At 32.1% G+C, this 23316-nt stretch overlaps 1 protein-coding gene across 1 annotated transcript in view; it reads left to right on the plus strand.

The window, feature by feature from the left end:
* The first annotated feature begins 1320 nt into the window (after window positions 1-1320).
* Window positions 1321-23316, plus strand: part of LOC106465150 (acyl-CoA-binding domain-containing protein 5A-like) — a 42021-nt gene continuing 20025 nt past the window's right edge. Inside the window, exons 1-5 of the mRNA XM_013925349.2 lie at window positions 1321-1433; window positions 8618-8738; window positions 13016-13088; window positions 17740-17896; window positions 19929-20033. Coding sequence (XP_013780803.1) covers window positions 1373-1433; window positions 8618-8738; window positions 13016-13088; window positions 17740-17896; window positions 19929-20033 — 517 coding nt within the window. The 5' untranslated portion in view covers window positions 1321-1372. The remainder of the gene's footprint in view (window positions 1434-8617; window positions 8739-13015; window positions 13089-17739; window positions 17897-19928; window positions 20034-23316) is intronic.

A 23316-nucleotide genomic window follows, 5' to 3' on the forward strand; every position in this document is an offset into this window, starting at 1 on the left:
TTCTTTTCTTTTTCCTCCAACAACTGCTGTAATTTCTCTTCTTGTTTATTTTGTTGTTCAAGCTGCCACTGTTGCATGTTTTCTTGTAACTGCTGTTCTCTCTCTTCTTGTTTATTTTGTTGTTCAAGCTGCCACTGTTGCATGTTTTCTTGCAACTGCTGTTGTCTCTCTTCTTGTTTCTTTTGCAGCTCTTGTATTGCTGCCATCACGTCTGCTAAGCTGTAGTTTGATTTTTCCATTTTTTTTCTTTTTTGTCCCACTCTCTGACACCAATTTGTTACGTCTCCGTTCGTTAGTTAATTTTCCGTAAATTCGTTCCGACGAAACTTTAGCGACACAAGTCCTTTCTTAAATAAAACTGGTTTATTCTTTCCGAATACAACTTTACCGATACACTTAATTTCAATAGTCGCGCTATAACAAACGTCTCACGTGCTCGACTTTAACAATACTCAGTTCAGTTACACACTCTCTGACTGAGTTCAATTACTCATCACCTTGTGACCGTCTTATATATATATACCATACTATTCCCAATCTAGTAGTCTTCCGATAATTCATGAAGGTTCGAGAAGGACGTGGCGTGATACTAGTCACAGTGATGTATATTTCAGTGAAGTATTTAGTACAAGAATTCAGTTCAGTGTGAGAAACGTTAGTGAAGAATCGCATACATTCAGTGTTTGCAGTCTATTAAGTTAATCAGTTGATTAAAAAAATATTTTTAAAAGTGAACTTAGGCCTACAATTGAATACAAGCGAAAGAAACCTGTAGCAAACATTAAGGAATAAATAAACTAATTTGTTTCTTGATATGGACTTGGCCATATTTTCACCAAATAATCCAAAAAAACTTACTCAACGATAGGACATTTGGTTTTGGTTTGATTGTTGTTAAATACCAAGTTAAACAATGGGATATTTGTGTTCTGCCAACAATGAGTATCGAAACCCGATATTTAGCGTTGTAAGTCTGTAGACTGATTGCCGAGCCGTTGAGGGAAACGATGGGTCATGCCATAACATTATGTTATGTTAATATTCCCTTTCACGAGTTAAAAAAGAAAAAAAAAAGCTAAACAATATGTGTTATTTTAATATAAGCAAATATACATATCACATTGATAAATCCGGAAGTAAAACAGCTGAATAATCATTAATTAGTAAAACTAATTAGTAATTGCTAGCAAACTACTGTAATTCCAGATGAGAACTTTACGAAAAATCTGGAAAATTATTTAGTAAAACAAATTTACTCTAGCGGAGTAAAATTAAACTAACCGAAACGTCACACAAGTGTAAGCTCGGTGTTTGTTGTTGTTTCATTTTATATAAGTAGGCCGTGTTCAAATTCTATGTGTATAGTTCAAACATGACAACAGAAGAAAAGTTCCGTGCTGCTGTAAAAGTTGTTCGAGGACTGCCGAAAACTGGTAGGATAGGACCCTTCGTGTTTAAATTTTAAACAAGAGTATGTAGTGTAGACAAAATTGAACGAAGTAATTTATTCTATGTACCGAGAATATATGTATTATTAGTCTATTGCTTTATATTAATAACAAATATTATGTGTTAGTTATAATATAGATACACAACGCAACAACTCCATAATACTGCATTATTGTGAGTCGGGGATCATGTTCTAATTAGTATTACCGATAGTTTATTACTAATATTATAAGTTATTAATCTTAAAATGCTATTTAAATTTTTCTACAAGTGTCAAACAATCTAATTTAAAGGGTTGGTTAAAGCGTTGAAATAAATAATTTTAGGCGCGTAATTAGCTTGTGAATGAAACATTTTTTAATTTCAAACTTAAATCCATAAACAGCTTTCTTACACTTAGTCTTTTTTTTTTTTTAACTCACGAGTCTCAGTCAGTGTCATATCAATTAGTACTCGAGTGGAAGCATGAACGTGATTGAGATAAATATCACGGAGACGAATTGTTCTTCGTAAGTTCATAACGAAAACAGTGAAAAGAAAAAGAAGTAAGAGTGACGTTGAACTAGTATAGAGAGAAAACGTTTATAAAGGAAACACATTTTATAAAAGTTAAAAACAAAAATTAATGAAAGTTAATTGGAATGATTCTTTACACTTAGTGTAACTATTGTCATAAATAATTCTAAATCTTTTAAACATAATCTTATTAGAAATACTGTTTACAAAAAATAAAATATATCCATGTGTTTCAGTAACTGAAATCTTAGTTTAAATATTGTGTAAAGGATTACTTCAAACAACCTCTTTTGCAAATATGAATGTAATTCATACCAATACCCATACCAATAACAGAAGTATAAATTACATGTATATAATTATACTTTAAAATATTCTGAATAATGTGGACCACTGCTGTTGTAATATGCAATTTAACAAGTCCTGAAAACTGTGTTGTTAGATATTACAATTCTTGTTGTAGCAGAACAGGCATATTATACCTTATCTGAAATTTTGGGTGTTTTTTATTATTGTATCAAGTTAATTGAAACACACTTAGAAAATTATATCACAAAACTGTACAAATAAATAAAGAAAGATAAGTAATTATGTATGTATGAAGTGAACTAAAAGCTTCCAGGTATGAGAAAAGTAGGATCAATCAAATTTGAAAAATGATGTAGTGTTTGAGTTAAGATTCCTTCAACAAAACAGAAATTAATGACTAATTTTGGAATTTTTACAGGTTTTCTCACTGACATTGATAGAAATACATACTGTACATTTTATACAGGCAGATTAGTTTTGTTGCCAGTAGTAACAGGCTGATAATTACAAGACACTGTAGTTGTTATTGTAGTTAACTGTGTGTCTTTTCATGATGCTGAAGAATTTTGTAGAATTATGATAGTTAACTTTTATATTCAGTATGTGAAATATTCTCTGAGGAAAAATGCTATTCTATATTTTTTTGTATTGAGGAAAATAAGGGTAAACTGTGGATTTCCATTATTACACTGATGTTTGTATTAAAACTAGTTGTATGGTTAATACTGTAAGTCATGTGTCTGATTTTAGGAAATCTGACTTCCAAGCACTTGAAAATATTTAGTGAATCTTGAGGTAATTCTTAGTGCAGTCAAGCTAGCATAAAATAAGTCTTCTCCTACCAAATATGTGTTTCAGCAAAAGATAATTCTTAGATAAATAGGAAAAATAAGTTATAGATAAAGGAAAAATGCATTGCTTACAGTAACATGACATTTAGTGGTTGAATGGAAGATGCTGTTGTTTGTCAAAACAAAACTTGTGAAAACCTTTAAGACTGAGAGGGATTATGAAAACCTCTTGGATCACTAACTCAGATTTTACATAAAAAAAAGTCAAAGATGATATTAGCTGTTTGAGAGATTTTAAAGGAAACTTATTAGGAAAGAAGAGAATATGTTTGAAATGCTAAAAAATGTACTAGTTTTTGTTTACTTATAAAGGAGAGAAAGAAATGCAAACACTACTTGACAGTTTCTTTAGAGGTGAGAAGGGGTTTTATAATTATATTTCTCTTTATATTTTGGAGTGTAAAAGGATGAGAATTGACTTGTTTCCATTATTCAAACTTGTTAGTGGCTTATTCATTCTTCCTGCAAGTGATTTTAATGTTTGTACTGAGAATAAAAAATGTGGAAATACTGACTTGGATATTAGGAATAGACGGTTAAAACTTTGGAAGCCTAGATGCAAACATTTTTAAAACATTATTAACTTGTACAATAGTTTTCTTGATGCGGTGTGTGATGTTAGTTTGAATGTTTTTTACGTATTTGTTAGATAGGAAACACTAAATATTATTATTACTTGTTTTTATGAGGGACGATCTTAATGGGCCAAATGGCCTTCTGTCATCATGTTTTTTTATGTTCTTATTATTCCTCTTTTATTATTATATCATGTATGAGATAAACAAAGTCTTTAGTAATTCCTTAAGAAAGGACAGCTTCTTTATCATGTAGTTTAGATCTGACTGTTGCACTTCTTAAAAAAAAAAGAATGTGATATGAAATCTTTTTTTTTTTTCTTATACAAACTTCATTTTGAAATCTTACTATGCACTGAATTACACACTTGATTCTTTTGTTCCCCCTTTTTTTACTTGCTATTATCTATGGGGAATTAACTAATTGTTATAATTATCATTAATATATGTTTTATTATTATTACAGTGTATAAAGGTATGAGACTTGATTATTCATAGGAGATTTCTACTACATGTACGTTTGCCCTCAGACTACATAAATGTGAATTTTTCAAATGTTTGAATGATGATGTTGTAGATCAATTTATTTAAGTTGGTTAATGTGTATCAGAACAGAACTACTGATATGTTGTACACATAATTTTTGTGATTAACTGCTCCAGCTTTTTACTGTTCATGTTGATCAATAAATATATTTGTAAGTGTACTGAGGAACTTGTGCATTGTACACTTAAGTTTAGGATTCTTTGCAAGCATTATGAAAATATAATAATAGCTCAGTTGTCTAATCATGACTTTAAGTAAGTTAAATAACAAATAATTAGAAGGAAATGTGCATAATTAATTTACAAACAGCTTATTTTGTACACAATTTTTTTTTTGTGCTACATAAAACGTTTGGTTTGAAGGTTATGAGGTCAGTGACTCACTGCATGGGTACAGGTACATGTGGCTTGTTTGTGAAAATTAGTTAGATATTTGGGAATATGATATACATATGATTTCTACTTTATTTTGGAATAGTTTAAACATGATTAGTTAACATTGATATCTTTAGACATAATATTTTAAATAAATGGAGGATTTTAGTTCATAAATGATTTTGAACTACAACATTTCTTCTTAATGTCACAGACAGTTCATGTGTGTGCAGATAATTTTATAGAGTAGCTTAAATGTAAATTCAGCTTGAACCTAATTACATTATTACTTATGTTCTCTCCTCCTATGTTATGTTATCCAGAATTTAATTAGTATCTTTCATAAGAGTTGAATTATCAATGTCTATCATGCAGAAATGAAAACACTTGATTTTACAATTTACCCAGTGCAATTGGTGTCCATGCTTCCTTATTTAGAAAAGCAGACCTACACTGATTTATTCAATCAAAAAGTTAGCAGGGATGGGCAGAAATCCTGCTTTACTCATGAAGTCCATGAGTGACGATCTACCATAGATAGAAATTGACTAATATCTAGTACACACACATGCATGTGTGTATATATATATACTCGCACACACACACACGTACAAACTATGTAAATGTATCTAGTCCACAAAGTATGTAATAATATGTGATATACATAGTAGACAATTATTCCATTAGAATAACCCAGTTTCTTGAAAGACATACTGGTGTGTGTTATATGCTATATTTTTCTAGGATGCTCTAGCAGTTACTTTTTAAACTGAATACAAATATATAGAAAATGAAAAAATTGCAGTTAGTTTTATTGGCTGTTATATATATAAGATAAAAAATCTATACAGTATGATATAGTTTTCAAAATTTTTATATATTTTATTTTTGTATACAACAAAATGATGCTTTTATACATTTATTATTCTATTGTATCAGATATCACATTAACAGGACAATGAAGATCTGTTTGACATGTAGGTTTCCAGTGATACTGATGATAAAATACATTTGTGGAATTGATGCAGGTCTAGTAATTGACATTTGTAACTTGAAAAAATGCTAAAAATACAGTGTAGAATATCTTGATAATAACTGTGTCACAATAAAGTTACAGAATTGTAAGGAGAATGGAAACTAACCAACTTTCTATTTATCAGTAAATAAAAATATTAATTATGAAGAATATAATTAATCAGTAACCTGTTTCATAATCAAATATTTTGTTTTATTTGTATCAAACATTTTAGGAGTGAGAGAAGAGCTTTGATTATAAAAAAAAAAGGAATATAAAAAAAAGGAAATTTGTTCATGACTTACATTGTACCTGTTTATTTTTATGTTATCAAAATGATAATAAATTATTATATAATAATTTTACTTTATTTTCACTGCTTGGATGGTTCCCTTCATCTGTTTCTATATGTATATCCTCAGTGCAGCTAAACTACTGACACACTTAATGTACATGTGTTTACACTTTTATAAGTCACCTTTACAGGTAAATGACCCATTAATTTATTTGTTTGATTTTGAAGTTGACTAATAATTCTTACAGTGTCACAAGTAAAACTGTGCAACACAAAATAGAAAGTAAAGGTCTTTTATTGCAGATTTGTATAAGAATGTACATGTGCATTACTGTGTCTAGCCTAGTTATCAACTAGTTATAAACTAAGATACATGTAATTTGCTACAACATGTACATGTAGTTCCACTGTTTTTTTTTTGACAAGATTATCCCTCTCCCAACTTAGACTTTCTTTTTCCTTCTGTGAAAAACTTGTTTGTGTAATTCTGTAAAGCATATTGTGCACCATTAGAGTTGTGCATTTTTAATTTTGGTGCTTATTTTGTGCTTGTTAGTTATTTGGTTGTGATAACAAGTAGCAAGTTTCCTCATCAGAACTTGTTCCCTTAAAAATAGGTGTTATGTTTGTCCTTGAAAGCAGGCAGCATTTTCAAGCATACTTATCTGTACTTAATTCTCCTCTTGTATATGACATTAATGTATTAACATTACTGTTTCTGTTTAATAAGGTTAATGTATATAACTATTTTTATGTTTACCTGACATATTTAATATTGTAACTTTCATGTAGAAATGATACACTAATGTGCATTTTATAAAACATTTAATGGGCGAGTTGGTGTTGAATTTACCAGTTTAGTAGTACATTTGCTTGCCTGCAGACAACAGCACAAGGAAAACATACATTATAAAATACAAGGAAAATCAGGACTTTAATCGTGAAGTGTACGGGTTGAGTGTATAGTTTATAAGAAGGTTAGATAAGAAGTTTTTCACATACTAATTTACTGATGTGGTTTGAGGAAACATTAAAAACTAATTATTGCCAGAAACGATAGTGCTTCTAACCAATGAGTTATTTGCTCTGTTTTCATCTTGACTAATTAGGATTGTATAATTGATATTTCTTAGACATAGATTATTAATTAATAATTATTTACAATTTTACTCCAATACTTTATAGATGAAAAATCAATACCTAGAAGAGAATCTTAATTACAGTATCATACATGTACTATATACTAAAATATCATGTGCTTTTTACCTTTAGCATGGAAAATATGTGATTCAAAAGATGTGGAGATATATATATTCAAGTTATATACGTGCCTTATTATCAAATACATTAATTGCTTAGGAGAGTAAACAGATGATTTTCTTTTCTTTCCATGGACTATAATATAACTAACTATACTGTAGTTTGTAAGGTCTGTATAGGTCATTTCTTTGACTAATTATATCTGTATTTTGCTTTGTTTTTATGATTGCTTACACATATTTTTCAATCAAATGCAGTACAGTGTGATGAAAACTAAAAATACGAAGAAATGATTGAAAATTACTTTAAAGATAATTATATGATTGACGTTTTGGCCAAATTATCTTCATGGAGACCTGATGAAGGTTGTTCAAAACATGATCAACATAATTTCTTTTAATTGTTTCTTTGGATATTGCAAGTTATCAAACTTTGTATGTAAACTTTTTTCATATGACATCTTGCCAGTTCCATTTCAAACTTTCTCCAGATTAGTAGAAGGCTTATTTAGTACTGTATCCTGCCAAGCCTACTTCACTTAGTGACCTTTCTTCAAAAGTTCCTAAAAGGCTGATTTAATATCCTTCCAACCCTACTTATTCTGTGAGCTTTCTTCAGGCCCCTAAAAGGCGAATGTAGTATACTGCCAATCTGCTTCAATTTGTGAGCTTTATTTATACCCTTGGCCTTGTGTAGTATCCTTCCATCTCCATTCTGTAAGCTTTCTTCAGGCCTTCTAGAAGGCTCATGTAGTATCTTTCCAACCTTCCTTCATTTAGTGAGCTTTCTTCAGGCCCCTAGAAGGCTCATGTAGTATCCTACAAACTTTACTCCGTGGGCTTTCTTTAGTCTCTTAGAAGTTTTGCATAACGTAATATCCTACCAACTCTACATCAGTGGATGAACTTTGTGTGGATATCGAGAAGGCTTATGCATCATAACCAAGAATTTAGAGAAATATTCTGTTTGCCTTTTTCTTTTTAAATGAACACTTGGGATCTTAATGTTAACTATAACATGTTTGTCTTTGAGAACATATATAATTTTGTGCAGTAATTGTAGTATACAAAATTTTGCTGGATCATGCTGTTTTGTACCATACATTGTAAATGTAAATTTTGGAAATTTAGCAAAAAATATTCATAAAACTGTATGAAGTATTAATTTTTATATTATTATATATATATATATATATATATATATATTTGCATTAAATGGATAGATGACTGAAAGAAAAAAGTAATCCATGTTAATTAAAATTAATGAACCAATATGGTTATTGATGTATATTCACTGTTAGAATCTTATGATGGTAAGTCTGATTAATAGGAAGGTTTACTGATTATCATTAACTTTTTGATGAGTGCTATGATATTTTATCCCTGATTTTTGTTTTAATTTACACTTTACATTTACATTATTTTCAGGACCTTTTCAACCTTCAAATGACTTGAAACTTAAATTTTACTCATACTTTAAACAAGCAACTGAAGGACCTTGTACTCAACCTAGACCTGCATTTTGGGATGTCATCAACAAAGCTAAATGGTATATTTTTTATACATTAACCAAACTGTATCTTCTAGATGTGTTTTTGTTGACTTGTTCTTTGCTTGCACATGTATGTCATCATTGAACTCTCAGTTTACAAGAGTGTTATAAAGATATGTGTGTGTATATATATAACTTATTACTTTATGTTAAAATATTTGTTTGTGTATTTCCCAGTTTAAAACATTTTCAGTTATAAAAGACCAAATGATGATAATATAAGCAAAAACTCATTTAGTAAATGGTTTGGAAGAACATACTTCCAACTGCATTATTCTGGAAGTAAACAAGAAATTAGCAACTTTCTACAAACATACCTACAACAACATAGCGTAAGAAAAAAGTAGAATAAGAATTACAGACTAGATTGTGGAATTAAAACAGATTCAATTGGAACATTGAGAATAAGAAGGTGTTGTTTAATTTTTTTCTTAAGTTTCTTGTGAAAGTTCATTGATAGTTATTGCATAATTAATCATAATTTCTAAATTGAATTTATTTGTACAAACTTAATTATATATATATATATATATATATATAGCAAATATTTAACGTACAGGGATGAGAATTGGTCCCCAATTGACAGATTTTGGCCATTTCTATTGTCAAATTGGCTATCTACCCAATTTGTTCAAATCTGGTGTGAAAAATGTTGGACAGATAGGGATGCTGAGGCTGGAGGCAAAATATTAGTATTAATAAGGTCAATTTAGGAATGATTTATCTACTCTGATGTTTATGCTAAACTGAAATTGATATATGAGGCATTCAAAGAAAAGGGCCATAATAATTTCTGTCAGGAATACTGCCAAGACTTAACTCTGGGGATGAATTTTAAGTAGGTCACTAGGGCTGAATGCTAATTATAGGTTAATATTCAAGGAAGGGCAAGTGAACTTTTTTGGATTTGTTGGATCAGTTCAGTGGAAAAAAAGGGAGCTTTTGGAATGAATGATTTACATTTAAAATTTAAATAGGGTAGGGGCTGGCTTGTTTGCATGGCTATTAATTCAACTGTAAGGGCAACTTTCAACAAGGATTAGACAGTGAAGATGGTTAGAATAATGAGAAAAAAGTGTAGAGAGAGGTATAGTGTGAGAACAAGGTACAAAGGTAGTTTTAATGGTAGGTTAAATTGTTATTATTGTAATTCTAGAAGTATAAGAAAAAAATGTTTCACATTGAGGATATCAAACTAATAGCAATAAAGTTGAATTCTATTTGGGTTTTTGTTAGTGGTTATAACAGGAGAAGACATTTAACTGGAATTTGATACAGACCACGAGATGAAATTAATGAGAAACTACACTGAGATAAAGAATTCAACTGTTAATGAGGTTATAATTATGGAAGATTTTAAATTTAGGCATATAGATTGGGAAATATTAGTCAAATCATGAGGGAGACAGATTTTTAGAAACTGTTCAGGGTGGTTTTCTTTCACAATTAGTTAGAGAACCTACTCGTACCATTGCTATTACAGATTTATTGTTAACTTCTGATAAAGAAATTATTGATAAGACAGAGAATGGGGAACATCTATGTGCAAATGATCACTGCTCAGTTAGATTTGGTGTTGAAATATAGAAATTGTTGAGATTGTGGAAACTGGGGAACATCTGGGTGCAAGTGATCATTGATTTATTAGGTTCAATGTTTTGCTGCATATAGAGACCAAGAATAATGAGATTTTGGTTACAAGTTTCCAAAAAGCAAATTTTGAAGAGATGAGACAAGAATTATCTGCTGTGAATTAGGCAGCTGAATTAGTTGGAGATACTGATAAAATGTAAAAATATTTTAAAAATAAATTTTTAAATATTCAAGACAGGCATATTTTTTATAGATAGAAAAGGGTGACTGCAAGTAAAAAAACTAGGTTGGCTCACAAAGGGTATAAAGAATAATATTAAAGAAAAGCATTATAAATATAAGAAGTTTAAATTAACTGCAATGATGGGAGATTTGAAAAAAGGTTGGCTGAAAATGTAAAAATTAATAGTAATGATTTTTTCACATACATTAAGGGTAAGCAAAATGTTAGGATGGAAGTGAGGAGAGATGATACAGGAAGGCTAATATCTGATGATTATGGGTTGGCTGGGTTATTGAATTTTACCAATTTGTCAGTTTCTACTAATGAGGATTTAAGCAATATTCCTTATAATAAACAGTTACGAGATGGAAACAAAATGATCTCATTAATTCTGAGCTTTTTAAGAAAAAATTGAGAAGTTTAAAGAATGATAAAGCTCCTGGGCCAGATAATATTTCTCCAATAGTTTTGTAAGAGGTGAAGGATTGGTATACGTGAGCCTCTTGCTACAATTTTTATTAATGCCCTTAAATAATAGGCAGGTACCAGAAGATTGGAAGTTGGCTAATTTTACTCCTCTTTTCAAGGGAGGTGATGAAAATTATCTCAGTAATTAAAGGCTTATTATTGTTACATCAGTGGTGGGAAAGTCATTTAACAAACTTAAAAGTTTTATTGTATAACCAGTATGGCTTCACTAGGGAAAATATTTCCTTAAAAATCTTTTTGAAGAGGTTATTGCTTATGTAGATGAGAGTACAGGTGTGAATTTTGTGTATCTATATTTTCAGAAAGGATTTGACAAGGTGCCAAATAAAAGGCTTGTTAAAAAAAAGTTACCTATGTAGGTGTGGTGGATTGGTTGGCTCATTGAATAGAAAACCTTACCTTGAGTCTTACTACATTTAAAATGCAGTTATAATCAACAAACTCTAATGTAGTACTATCAAAGCCCTTTCCTATCGAGCAGAAAAAATGTGTAATACCCAGTATTCTAACATCTTGCTACAGCACATATATTTTCACCATCTCATCATATGCAGCATTGTCAAAATCCTTTTCCAGGAAGTATAAAGAATTGTAATGCTTACTTGTTTAATCATCTTGCTTCTCTAGGAATGTAACCAACAAACTACAAATATAATCAGACTGAGCTACAGATTGGAAGGTCCAAAGCTCGAGTTACTGTATGCTGCTGAACATGCTTCAAAATTTCACCCGTGGGAGCATTGTCAATTCTCCTATTTGGTTAAGAGTAGTCACATAGTCAGTGGGTAGTCATGAATGGTTCCCCACCTTTTGGTCAGTAACAGGGGTGTCACAATTTAAATTTTTTATTATTGTTAGTTGTCATGCTTGAACAGATTTGTAACTGATTAACTGACTTGACTTAGAGCCTGCTAAGGTTAAGAACTGCCAATCTTGCATTCTGGAATTGTCACAGATCACCTGATTAATCAAATCCATGTCTTACTTTTGAATTTTGGTTATTCATATATGCATTAAAATGGTAATAGATTATTAAATCAGCCTGCTATTTCAGAGCAAAATACATGAAATATTTCAGATGGGCTCATATGTTTAGAATTATACAGAAAGTAAATCCTCATATGTGCTTTGTTAATGTATTTCCTTGTGTGTGCTTTAAAGCATCTAAAGTTCTGAACTTTCATGTCTAGTATTTGCCAAACTTGAAGCTAGTTTTGAGTAATTGTGTTGCCCCTAGTAGGGATAGCTATACCTGAACTTTGGGAATCTTACTTGTCCATGTGGGACATGTTATGCCATTTAGGTTGAAAATACTATATACCTACAAATATAATCATGAAAACCCTCTAAAAAAAAGAAAAAGAAACCTTCTAACACCCATACTTTAAACAATTTGATGCATTAGGAAAGTAATACTCTGTGAAATGTGGCATCAACAATACCCCCTTTCAAAGGGCATGGAAAAACATTTATAACAAATATCTTAAGCATCTTAGAAAATACAGTCACCAAGCTATCAAATGTGGCATTGTCGAACCTTTTTAATTGGTCAAGAAAAGCAAAGAACACTACTGAGTCCCTCCCCCCACCTCTCATAAGGAAGATTCTCACAAAAGTGAGAGATCCTACCACAAAAATTAACAAACTAGAACATAACTTTTGTAAATTTAGAGAAAATTATTTTGCCTGGAAAAAAGTATATCTATTAAACAGTGGACTAAATTTTGCTGCTACTTCACTTGTAGCCATGCTGTTTCCATATTACAAACTGCTGTAATCTAAAAAAGCATGAAGCAGGAGAAGTTCTTGGATAATATTCTCGGCCACCTGAAATAAGAACAGTATGTATGCAATTAAAAAAAATTATGCACTTTGTTTGATATCTTTGATCTTTTGTGTTCTATAGTACAGTAAAATTGTCATTGAGTAAAGTCAGCATGATTACTGACACATAATATGAACTATTTAGGGATGCCTGGAATGCTTTGGGGGAAATGCCTAGAGAGGAGGCAATGGAGAACTATGTGGGAGAGCTAAAACAGGTAAATCTTTTATAACTTGTCTTTATAAATTTGATATTGTATAATCTGTTTCTTTATACAGTGTTTGTAACTTGTATGTTATTAAGTTTTAATTTTTGTAGAATGGTTTTTTCACTGCCATATTTATAAACAACTCTTCTAGCACCAAGTATATTTTCAGATGCGTTATAAAAATTATAAAGGCATGTTTCAGCAATTTATTACTTTTATGAAACTGATAAACTTCAAGGTTGTACAGAATTCCAAATACTTGTGCAGTGCTCTAGAGGGGTACATGTATGTGCCAATGGCAGTAAAAGAGTCCTTTGTTCTGTTATTAAATCTCAGTTTTAATTTTTTTGCAGAATTGTACCTCTGAACCAGTTATTCATATAAAAGTCAATATAGTTTTTGGAATAATGTGTTTTACTAGTGCTTAATAAAGTAAAAAGATCCTTTCTGAAATGGTCTTACCTCTCATACCCAAAGTTATCTTGATCCTGGACTGCCCTCTAAGCACTGCTAAAACTTTTTCACTAACAGCGCATCAGTCTTTTATACCCCATAAGTTTTGTGCCATTTCAGAACATGTGCTGATCATGTGACTACCCTCCACCAATCATTCTGAGCCATTTTTCTTAGCACAGCTAGCTCTTCTACTATTCTAGAACAATCCACATTTTAACAATTGGTATTCTAGTATGTAGACACATGTTTTAACTTGCTCTCTTTGTGACTACAAAATTTTGGTTGTGCTTGAACACAAATTTATATTAGTTTCAACTTCAAGTTTTGATTTCTTGTATTTGATTTCCATTGTTTCTACTTGTTTCTTATGAAAATATTTGTTTTCTGAATTCTAATTTGTTCATATGAATTTAAAATTTAATATGGTGAATGATGAAATTCCTGCGACAGTCGCCAATGGTTCTGACACAGGTTTCAAGGTTGATGATTTCTGCTAGGGAAGTACAGGCTTTAGTTTGTGGGGAGTTTGTGTCTTACATTTGGCTGTTGATATCTTTCTTTTACATTATGATTTTTTTGGGAGGAAGGATATAAGTACTGAGTGTAATTTCTTTCTGCTGCACTTTCCACTTGTTACTGCACCTCCATGTAATCTCCTGGATTAGGTACTGTTATTTTTCCCAGGAGATCTGTGGTAATGTTTTCATCATGTATTCCTCACTCCCAGTAGGTGTACCCATGTTTAGCGAGTTTATGTGAACCTGTGTGGAGTTACCTAATTTCCTCACACGATAATTTCAATCTTTCATGTCTTCTCTGCTCAGTATTTGGTAAGTTTTATTTTTTTACCATCTAAGTTACTTTAGTTCAAATTTGCATTGAGGGTTTGATTATTACTTTGTTTTTGTATAATTTTTGGTATATGTACGAGTTTTGCGTGATAGTTACTGTTTGGGTAATTGTAACTTCAGCTAGTTTTGTGGGTGTATTGGTTTGTTACTTATATTTTCTTTCACTGTTTATGTTAGTTTGTAAGTTCCTTTTTCTTTACTACTAGTTATTGTTAACTGGATGCTTTTTCACACTCATGCTCTTCAGGGTAGATTTTACTTTTGTGTCCTTTGTCTTTCTTATTGGTTCTCTGAGTGGTCTTATAAGTTTGATATTTATGTGTCTTTTATCTTCTCAGTTCGTTTTGTGGTTTTACACTTTAGGTGTTGCTTATTGTTTTATGTTTTAGGTCAAATTTCATAGTTTTGCAAGTTTGTTATTTATATGTACTTTGTAGACTACAAATTTCTAGGTTTTGTTAGTTCATTAGTAATGAGTACTTTCTCTAAGTGTGTTTAGTTTATGTGTTTATATGGGTTTTATGGGTTCTGTCTGAAGGTTTCTGACTTCAGTTCTACTCCTCTCCCATCCACTTCCCAGACCTCCTTCCCTCACCATCATACTTCTTCCAGTCATCTTGCCTAGTCTGTTCAAGATCTACTACACTTAGGCGTATGGGCTTGATTTTGATCAGGAGGGGAGGCAAGTAAGTTTTGCCCAAAAATCTAAAATCAACCTTAAAATCATGTACTATAAAGTTTATAGTCACTGGAAAAAAATGGTTCCAATGACTTCCATACAGAATCATATGGCAATAAAGGGTTAAAAATGTGCGAGTGAAAATATCACATGGGTAATATATTTTCTGAAAAGGCATAATCAATTTGCAAATATAAAAGTTATAAATATGTACAGAGCTTTTGCTCAAATATTTTGGGTGATTTTTGCCGGAATAACTATTTTGGTCAGAATTTGAGGGGCAATTGCCCCCTTCAACTCCCCACCTTCTACACCTATGCACTTAGGAGCTGTTGAACTGGTGGTACCCACACAACTGGGGTTTAATTCTGTCTAATTATTTCCCTTGAAAGGTGGGAGATTGGAGACCCATCCTAGATTTGTCCCCATTGAACTCGTTATCCGGAGCCACCTCACTTCTCCATGGAGTCCTACCTCTCACTTCAGTTTTATTTTCCTGGGACTCTGGATGACCAAATCATTGCAAGGGATGCCTATTGTCATATTCCAACTGCTCTAGTGTCACATCATTTTCTTCAGTTTGTTCACAAGGGTCGTGTTCTCCAATTTCAGGCACTGAATTTTGGTCCTTCTTTGACTTCATGTGTTTTGTTGAGTGGCATGCTTTTTTGCCTGTCATTTTCACTTGTTGGGCTTTTGGACTCTCCTTTCCTTTCCTTTATCAACTGGCTCCTGCTTGCCTCTTCCCATGCCCTGTCTGGTTGGAGAAGTCTGTACTTAACCCCACTCAATATCTTATTCCATTGAGGGTTTCCATCTTTGTTAAGCCCAGCCTTCTCTACTTCGGCTCAGGGATATGGAGCAGGCAGTCTTAATGGCCCTACCCTCTCCTTTTCTCACTGCGGGAGAGTTATCTCTCTTTTGGGGATGCGGGCTTCCTTGGAAGCTCTCATTCCCTTGGGTCGAGCTTGCATGCGTTCCCTTTAGTGAATGCTTCTTGACCAATAGAACTTCTCCCACGATTCTTTGGACCATCCTATTACTCTTCCCCTGGGATCAGGGCAAACTTTGCTTGGTAGCTTGACAGGGCAGGTGGTTTGGCCTTCTCTCCTATTTCCTTTCTTTCCATTTCCCACCTGTACTCTCATTCGTTTCCAGATAGTGTTCTGGTTCATTCCCTGAGATGTTATGTGGTTCATACTGTCTCCTTTTATATTATTTTTCCCATCTATTTGTTCCAAGGATTCCTTCTATGTCCCGCTGTGATATGTTCCCTATTGCACTCACTGGTTGAGTTTGTCAACTCATACAACTGGCATATTCTGACTTGTCCATGGAAGATTGCTGTCTGAATAGTGTTTCTTTGCATCCAGTTTTTCATCTAACTATGTCCTTAGCTGTTTACCTTTGCTGGCCTTTGGAGGAGATCATTCAGGCTGGGGTGTGGTTAGCTCCCAATACATTCATTGCACATTATTTGCACAAGCTGAATGTGTCTTTCTTGGTCAGGTATCATCTTCCTCCTGTGATATTTCTTCAGACATCTGTTCACTTTTGACTGGGGTAAGTTAACATGTTACTTTTTCTTTATATTTTTAGTTGATACGTGTTGTATTTTGGGATCCCATCTGGTAACAAGTGTTGTCTGGTCAGGTATGTTTCATACTTTCCATGTTTGTCAATGCCATGCTGTTTTAAGTCATGGTTATACAGCACTTTTTCACTGATTCAGTGCTGTACATCTCTTTTATGAATGCATTGGTGCCTGCCAATTCAGTACTGCCCTCTTTTTGTTCCTGTTTTAATTACTGGGTGAAGAGCATACCTGTTCCAGAAATTGTGCTGTACCCTACAAATGTGCTTTCTTTTTATATTCTTGCACACCTGTTCTTTCAGTGCAGTTGCTTTCCACTTAATTGGAGATTGATGCACCTTTACTGGCCCCCCCACCTTTGCAATGTGAGATTTTGGCTATGGGTGAGAAGAGGTAAGAGTATTTCAGAAGTAGAATAGTAGAGAAAGCTAGCTATGCTAGTATAAATGGTATAGTATGATTGGTGGAGGGTAGTCACATGATCAGCACATGTTTTGAAATGGAGCAAAACTGATGGGGTATAAAAGACTGGTGCATCGTTAGCAATGCTTAGAGGGCAGTCCAGGCTCGAGATAGCTTTGGGTGAGATGAGGTAAGTATCTATCAGAAATACATTTTCATATAAAGAAAATGTTAGCTTTTATTATATGTAGTACTGTTTAATAATGTGATTTTACTTCTATAGATCTAGTTTTATTTACAACATGCTAGAGTGTATTTTGCTAAACAAATCAAATGAAAATGTTCTGAATATGTTAATGCTTAACTTCCTTGCTTGGACATTTGATCTTAAAACAGTTCATATCTTTTATGCGAATCAGGTGTGTTCATGTAAAGTTTGCTCAGTGTTAAGCCATATTCTTTTGTATAATTACAGCAGAAATTTCTATTTATGTTTAAGTTGGCAGTGTTGATCTTCAGAGCTTTAAATTAAAATAACAGTTTGTTTGTTATATAATAAGGACTATTAAGTAGGTCCAATGTACTGCGTGTAAGTGTGTTTTGTGTTGTATAGAATCTTCTTTTCTTTATTATTAATTTTCTAATAACTAAGATAGTATTGTTTCTTACTTTGTTTAGATCATAGAAACAATGTCATTCTCTGACAGTGTTGCAGAGTTTATGGACTTAATAGGACCTGTGTGTGAGAGTGTTCCACTAAAGAAGTCAAACTCAATTCCTCATCTTAATGGTGATAAAGATTCAGAGGATGAGCAGGAAATAAATAGTTCTTCAGGTATTTTCCTTCTTTTTCATGTGCTAGTTACTGTGTCCTAAACAATTGACTTCTTACTTAACATTTCACATGGCCACATTTCACTGCTGCATCCATGGTATTAAAGTATTGCTTGGTATTAAAGTAACAAGAAAATAATGATCTTTCAAAGATTCTGAAATTAGTTTATTTTTTGACCCAATTGAACTTTTTAGGCCCAACTGAACTCTCTGTTCAGTATTAATCAATGCTCAGTTTTAAACTTCTGTTAACTTAAGTACGTTTTATACATCTTACAATAAAAACTTTACTTAAGAACAGCTACATTCATTTTTCACAGAAGTTGTTATCTTAGAAAGTAGTTCTACAGTTGCCATAAAATAATTAAAAATGTCTTTAGTTAACAGTTTTAAACTGAATATTTTTCTTTTATAAACTACATTATGCAAGGTCCAATAATTTTAGTATTTTATAATGGATTTTTTAGTACTCTTTGTATGCATTTGTAGTGTTATGGGAATGTTGTAAGGTAACTTTTGCATTAAATAACTAAATATGAGCTGATTTCTACAGTTTATAAATGTATGTGTTGATTACTGGTATATAATAGTTCTGTATGTGTTATTAAACTACATTTGTTTTGTAATTTTGTTTCTATCTAGTAAAAATAGGGCTGATTAGGCAGTGTAAATAACTATAGATTGTTTGTAAATTATATGTAATATAATAGCTTAGAACTTATTCCAGCATTGAAACAAGACTGAGAAGCTGTCAGATTGACAGATAAGTTCATTTACTTTTGAAAACCCATTAAATTTGAACAGTCAGCTAAAGTAATTCTTTTAAAGATTACAAAAGGAAACATAACTGAAATATCATTAGACACAAGAGGAAAGACATGCATACTTGAAGAAAACATCCAACGTAAACTGTCCACTTTAGGAAGTTTAGCAAGTGACCCAATAGTGTTGTGTAAGAAAGAAAGAAAGCTATTATTATCTGATTTTGGTTCTTTGTAAATTTTATTGTTTGAAAGATTAGTTGGAAATTGAAAAGAACTGACAATATTTTTGTAAATGAATTGATTTTAATTTTTTGTTTTTTTCATTAAAATCATAAAAGTCAAAGTTACAAAATGAAATTAATGTCAAATTTAGAATTTTAAAAAGTACACTGTATATCTAAGTATATGAACTTGCAATGCATAGTTATTTTAAATGTTGTGGGTAATTTTGTTTCTAAAATAACTTCATCAAAGAGTCTAGGAAATCAGGAAGTGTAAACTGAGTATGCTCCGTCTGTGCAATGAGTTGGGATAGGTTTAGTTCTCAGTTTTGTTTTTATTTGTTTAGGATCTATCATTCAGAAAATATACAGATCTAAAATCTGAATTATTTTCTTTTCTTACAACACTTGTTTTGCTATATGATATTAAACAACTAGATTAGTAGCAGTAGAATTTGGCAATTTAATTTGTTTAATCAATAAAATCTTATTACCTTTGAGCATCAGTTACACTGATTAGTGTAACATTGAATAATTGAAATCATGATTAAATCAATTAATGTAATGAAAATAACTGATTGAAATTAGTGTTTCCATTCATTACTGTTTGTGATTAATTAATCCAGTTATTGAAGTCTATGAGAATAATCTATTAATGAACCTGACAGTTAATTAAATTATCAAATTACAATAATTGACCAATTTTTGTAGCATACGAACAAAGTGGATCACTGCAATAGAAAGGAAATTTGAATAAAGTAAATAAAGTGCTAATTATTGCAAATGATAAATAACACTAGCATACATTTATATAGGTGAAAATTAGCAAAAAGTACTATACCTGAAATTAATAACTGTATGATTTCATGTTATAAGATATTAATACATTTTAAACTTCTACTTATATTTCTAGGTTAGTCCATTTTTGTTTAACCTTTCTGTATAAACTGTTATTTCTTTAAACACCAAGTGTTATTGTAAATACATTTCATATGAGATTTCTTGTTGACATATCTTGTAACTGTACAGAGTTCTTATTTTATGTTAGAATTAGCAAGTCCAGTAAGAAATGCTGCCCATTTATTGAAACGTATACAAGGAAAAAGGGTACCCAAACATGATGCTGATGCATCACCTGAACGCCTTCTTAATGGTGAGTTATCAGTGTTAAATCAAATACAACAAAGTCTTCTCCTGTTATCAGAGATCATTACAAGTTCTGTTTTCGTTAAGAAAAAATATACAGGGTGAGCCAAAAGTCCAGATTTTTTCCTATTGTTGTAAGGTAGGTATGGAATATCAAAAATCTGCTGACTTATAGTGTTGAGGCATATTGAGGGCCATTTGTTACCTGATATGCTGTCATGATGTAAAGGTCAAAACGAGGTTATTCAAATGCTATTCTTGAAATTATTAGTCTGAGGTAAATTGTGTTGATATAAAAGTTGTAGAACACAATGATATTACTCCAGAAAAGTTTCTTGTTTATTTAGTTTTCTCTTCTGAGTTCATCAGGAAATAATAACAAGAGAACAGTATGCATGTCTGTGAAATCAACTTAAATGGGTGATGTACCATGCAGTTGAAAACACGTACTCTGGTAAGAGTCTAGAGATAAATTATCAGCATATCTAGTCACAACACCACAGTAGATACCACGCCACACATTAATATGTCATTGTACTTAATCCTGGAGCAGTATAAAAGCATTTGCCCCCCCCCCCCCCAAATAAATACATGTGTATACAATGCATAAAAAATTCAAAATCTCTTTTCGTTTACGGCCCCCAAATGGTTGAGGCCATAGTGCAACTGCTCCTTTTGTCCCCACCTTTAATATGGCCTTGGATGGTAGTGGATTGTCAGATGCCTGATAGCGCACGTTATGGGTATTGACCACATCATCATGCGAGAACTGTGCTTTGTAAAACAACATAATATGAGATACAAACTGCAGATCTTCATCCAACATTGTGAGGAGTCAATTAAAAAAGTCCAATTGTAGCTCATAGTTTTTACTCTTCAAGATCTTGATGGCAGTGGACATGGTAAGGATGAAAGTTGTGGTGATTTAGTAAATGTACTATTGATCTTTAAATAAGGCCACTTTCTGAGGCAGTACCTCTTGTGCTGGTGTGGGGGTTTAAAATAAAAGAAGCAAGAACTGCTGTGGCATTGTTATTAATTGTAGCTGTTCACGACTGACCTGACCACTGTCATGGTTTGGTAGAGCCTGTTTCATGAAGACTGCAAACAATGCATAAAATTGTAGATGTACATGAATGCTGCTACCAAAGAAATCTTGCTGCTGCTACAGCATTCTGTTGGCATTCTCCTTAAAGTAACACCATTTTGGTACATTCAGTATTATTGTACTGTAATGTGCCAGGTTATGTGGATCATTCCTTCTCTGGGCTGTAAGGAATATTTTATACCATTTACACGAGGATGACCAGGGTGGGTAAATTGGGTATAGAAATGAGCCACAAGCAGGAAAGAGAAGTTGGTAGATGATGGTTTGCTTATATTTGCATAATTTTATATCTCACCCTGTAAATATTTTGGATTTAAAAATTGTACAAGTTTATGTGAAATCCATAGGAAAAACAATATTTCTGAGGAAATGTGTGCTACAACTTTTTATTGACATGTTTTGCTTCAGGCTGATAGTTTCAGAGAAAGCTTTTGATTGACCTTTATATCCGAACATCTGTGACAAGAATACTTTGTTCTTAAGCAGTATATTAGTATAGCTTCATATTCATGATAAGAAAAAAAATGTGAATTGACTTAATTTTTTAAGGTCAAAAATTGAAAGATTATAATGAAGTAGGCAATCTATGTATTAATTACTTATGTTGACCTATTAAGTGAAAAATTATGATAAGGATTATGCTTTGATTATAATCTTATATTTGCCTTAGAAGTTTATTGTATCAAACATCAATTAAATGTTTAATAACAAAATTTTATATTATCTTTGTGGTGTCTATTTAGCTATTAAAAAGTATTTCTACACAAAATTTTGGGAAAGATGGTTAATCTTTTTAACACTTGCATTTAAATTGCTCTTTTGAGCACCTTATTGTTAAATGGTTGTAGTTTATTTTTGGAAGACTCTAAATTTTGTTGTATAGAAATACCCTTGAGACAAGTTTTTTTCTATTAGTATTTCTAGTATTGAGAGTAAGATTTGCTCTTACAATTTTAATCCCATTCTGGTATAGGGTCAACTGCTCGGGTCTTCCTTTTGCCATGGACTACAGTCCTGTGCATAATTTCTAGTTGCACTGACCTCCCTCATATCCTTATCCACCATATTCTGTTCATCATATTATCTGTCTTCCTCTACTTCCCTCCACTGGCATTTCCAATGTTCTTCTCACTGCACATCTTTCTTTGCTTCATTCTATGTGTTTAAACCATATCAGTCTTGCTTTTTTGCTTCTTCTGTGATCTTACAGACTTCGACTCTTTTCCTGATGTCATCACTCATTATTCTTTCTCTCATAATATTCCTTAAATCCACCTTAACATTCTCATCTCAGTTATTTTTAAAATACCCTACTTCTTTCTTCTGATGGTCCAAATTGCTGCTCTATAAAACAGAACTAGTCAACTTATTGTTCTGTAAATTTTGCTTTTAAGCCTCTACAGTATTTTCTTATCAAGAATCATCCCTGAGACTTCCCTCTCTTTATTCCATCTAGCTCTTACTCCTTTCCTTATTTCCACTTTGCAGCCTTCTTGTTCATTAATGTTGGGGACTAGATACCTAAATTTATTTGACTGTTTTATATCAAAGTTGTTTCTGTCTTTTACCTGTAACTCTTGTCCCCTCTGCTGCATAGCATTACCTCAGTTTTTCCAATGTTTACCTTAAACCTACCTTTCTAAATTTTCCTGCCACATCCTGCACCTCTTCTGCATCCATTACTGCATCACAGTTGTTATAACCAAATCATCCGCAAACATGAGGCTCCAAAGTGTTCCTTTCTTTGCCCCCACACTCAAAACATTCATCACTATCACAAACAGGAAAGGGCTTGAAGCCAATCCTTAGTTTAGATCTACTTTTACTTCAAACTCTTTGTTTCTTCCTTGTCCTATTATCACTGGTATCTTTGCTCTATCATATATTGTTTGCACTATCTTCACCAACTTCTCTGAGGTTCGCATCTTCCTGAGACACCAGTAAATGTCTCGTGGCACCTTGTCTTTGCTTTTTCCAAATGCACAAAGCATCAATACAGCTTCCTGGTCCCCTATAAATACTATACCTGGCTATGACTACAGCATTCACTGTTCCCTTCCTCAACATAAAAGTGCACTGCATTTCATCAATCTATACAACTTCTCTTAGTGTATATTTTACTTCCATTTCAAACACTTTTAAAATGTTAAGTTAGCTTAATGCCTCTATAATTTTCACAGTT

The sequence above is a fragment of the Limulus polyphemus genome, unplaced genomic scaffold, assembly GCF_000517525.1.
Source record: "Limulus polyphemus unplaced genomic scaffold, Limulus_polyphemus-2.1.2 Scaffold1849, whole genome shotgun sequence".
Lineage (NCBI taxonomy): Eukaryota > Metazoa > Arthropoda > Merostomata > Xiphosura > Limulidae > Limulus > Limulus polyphemus.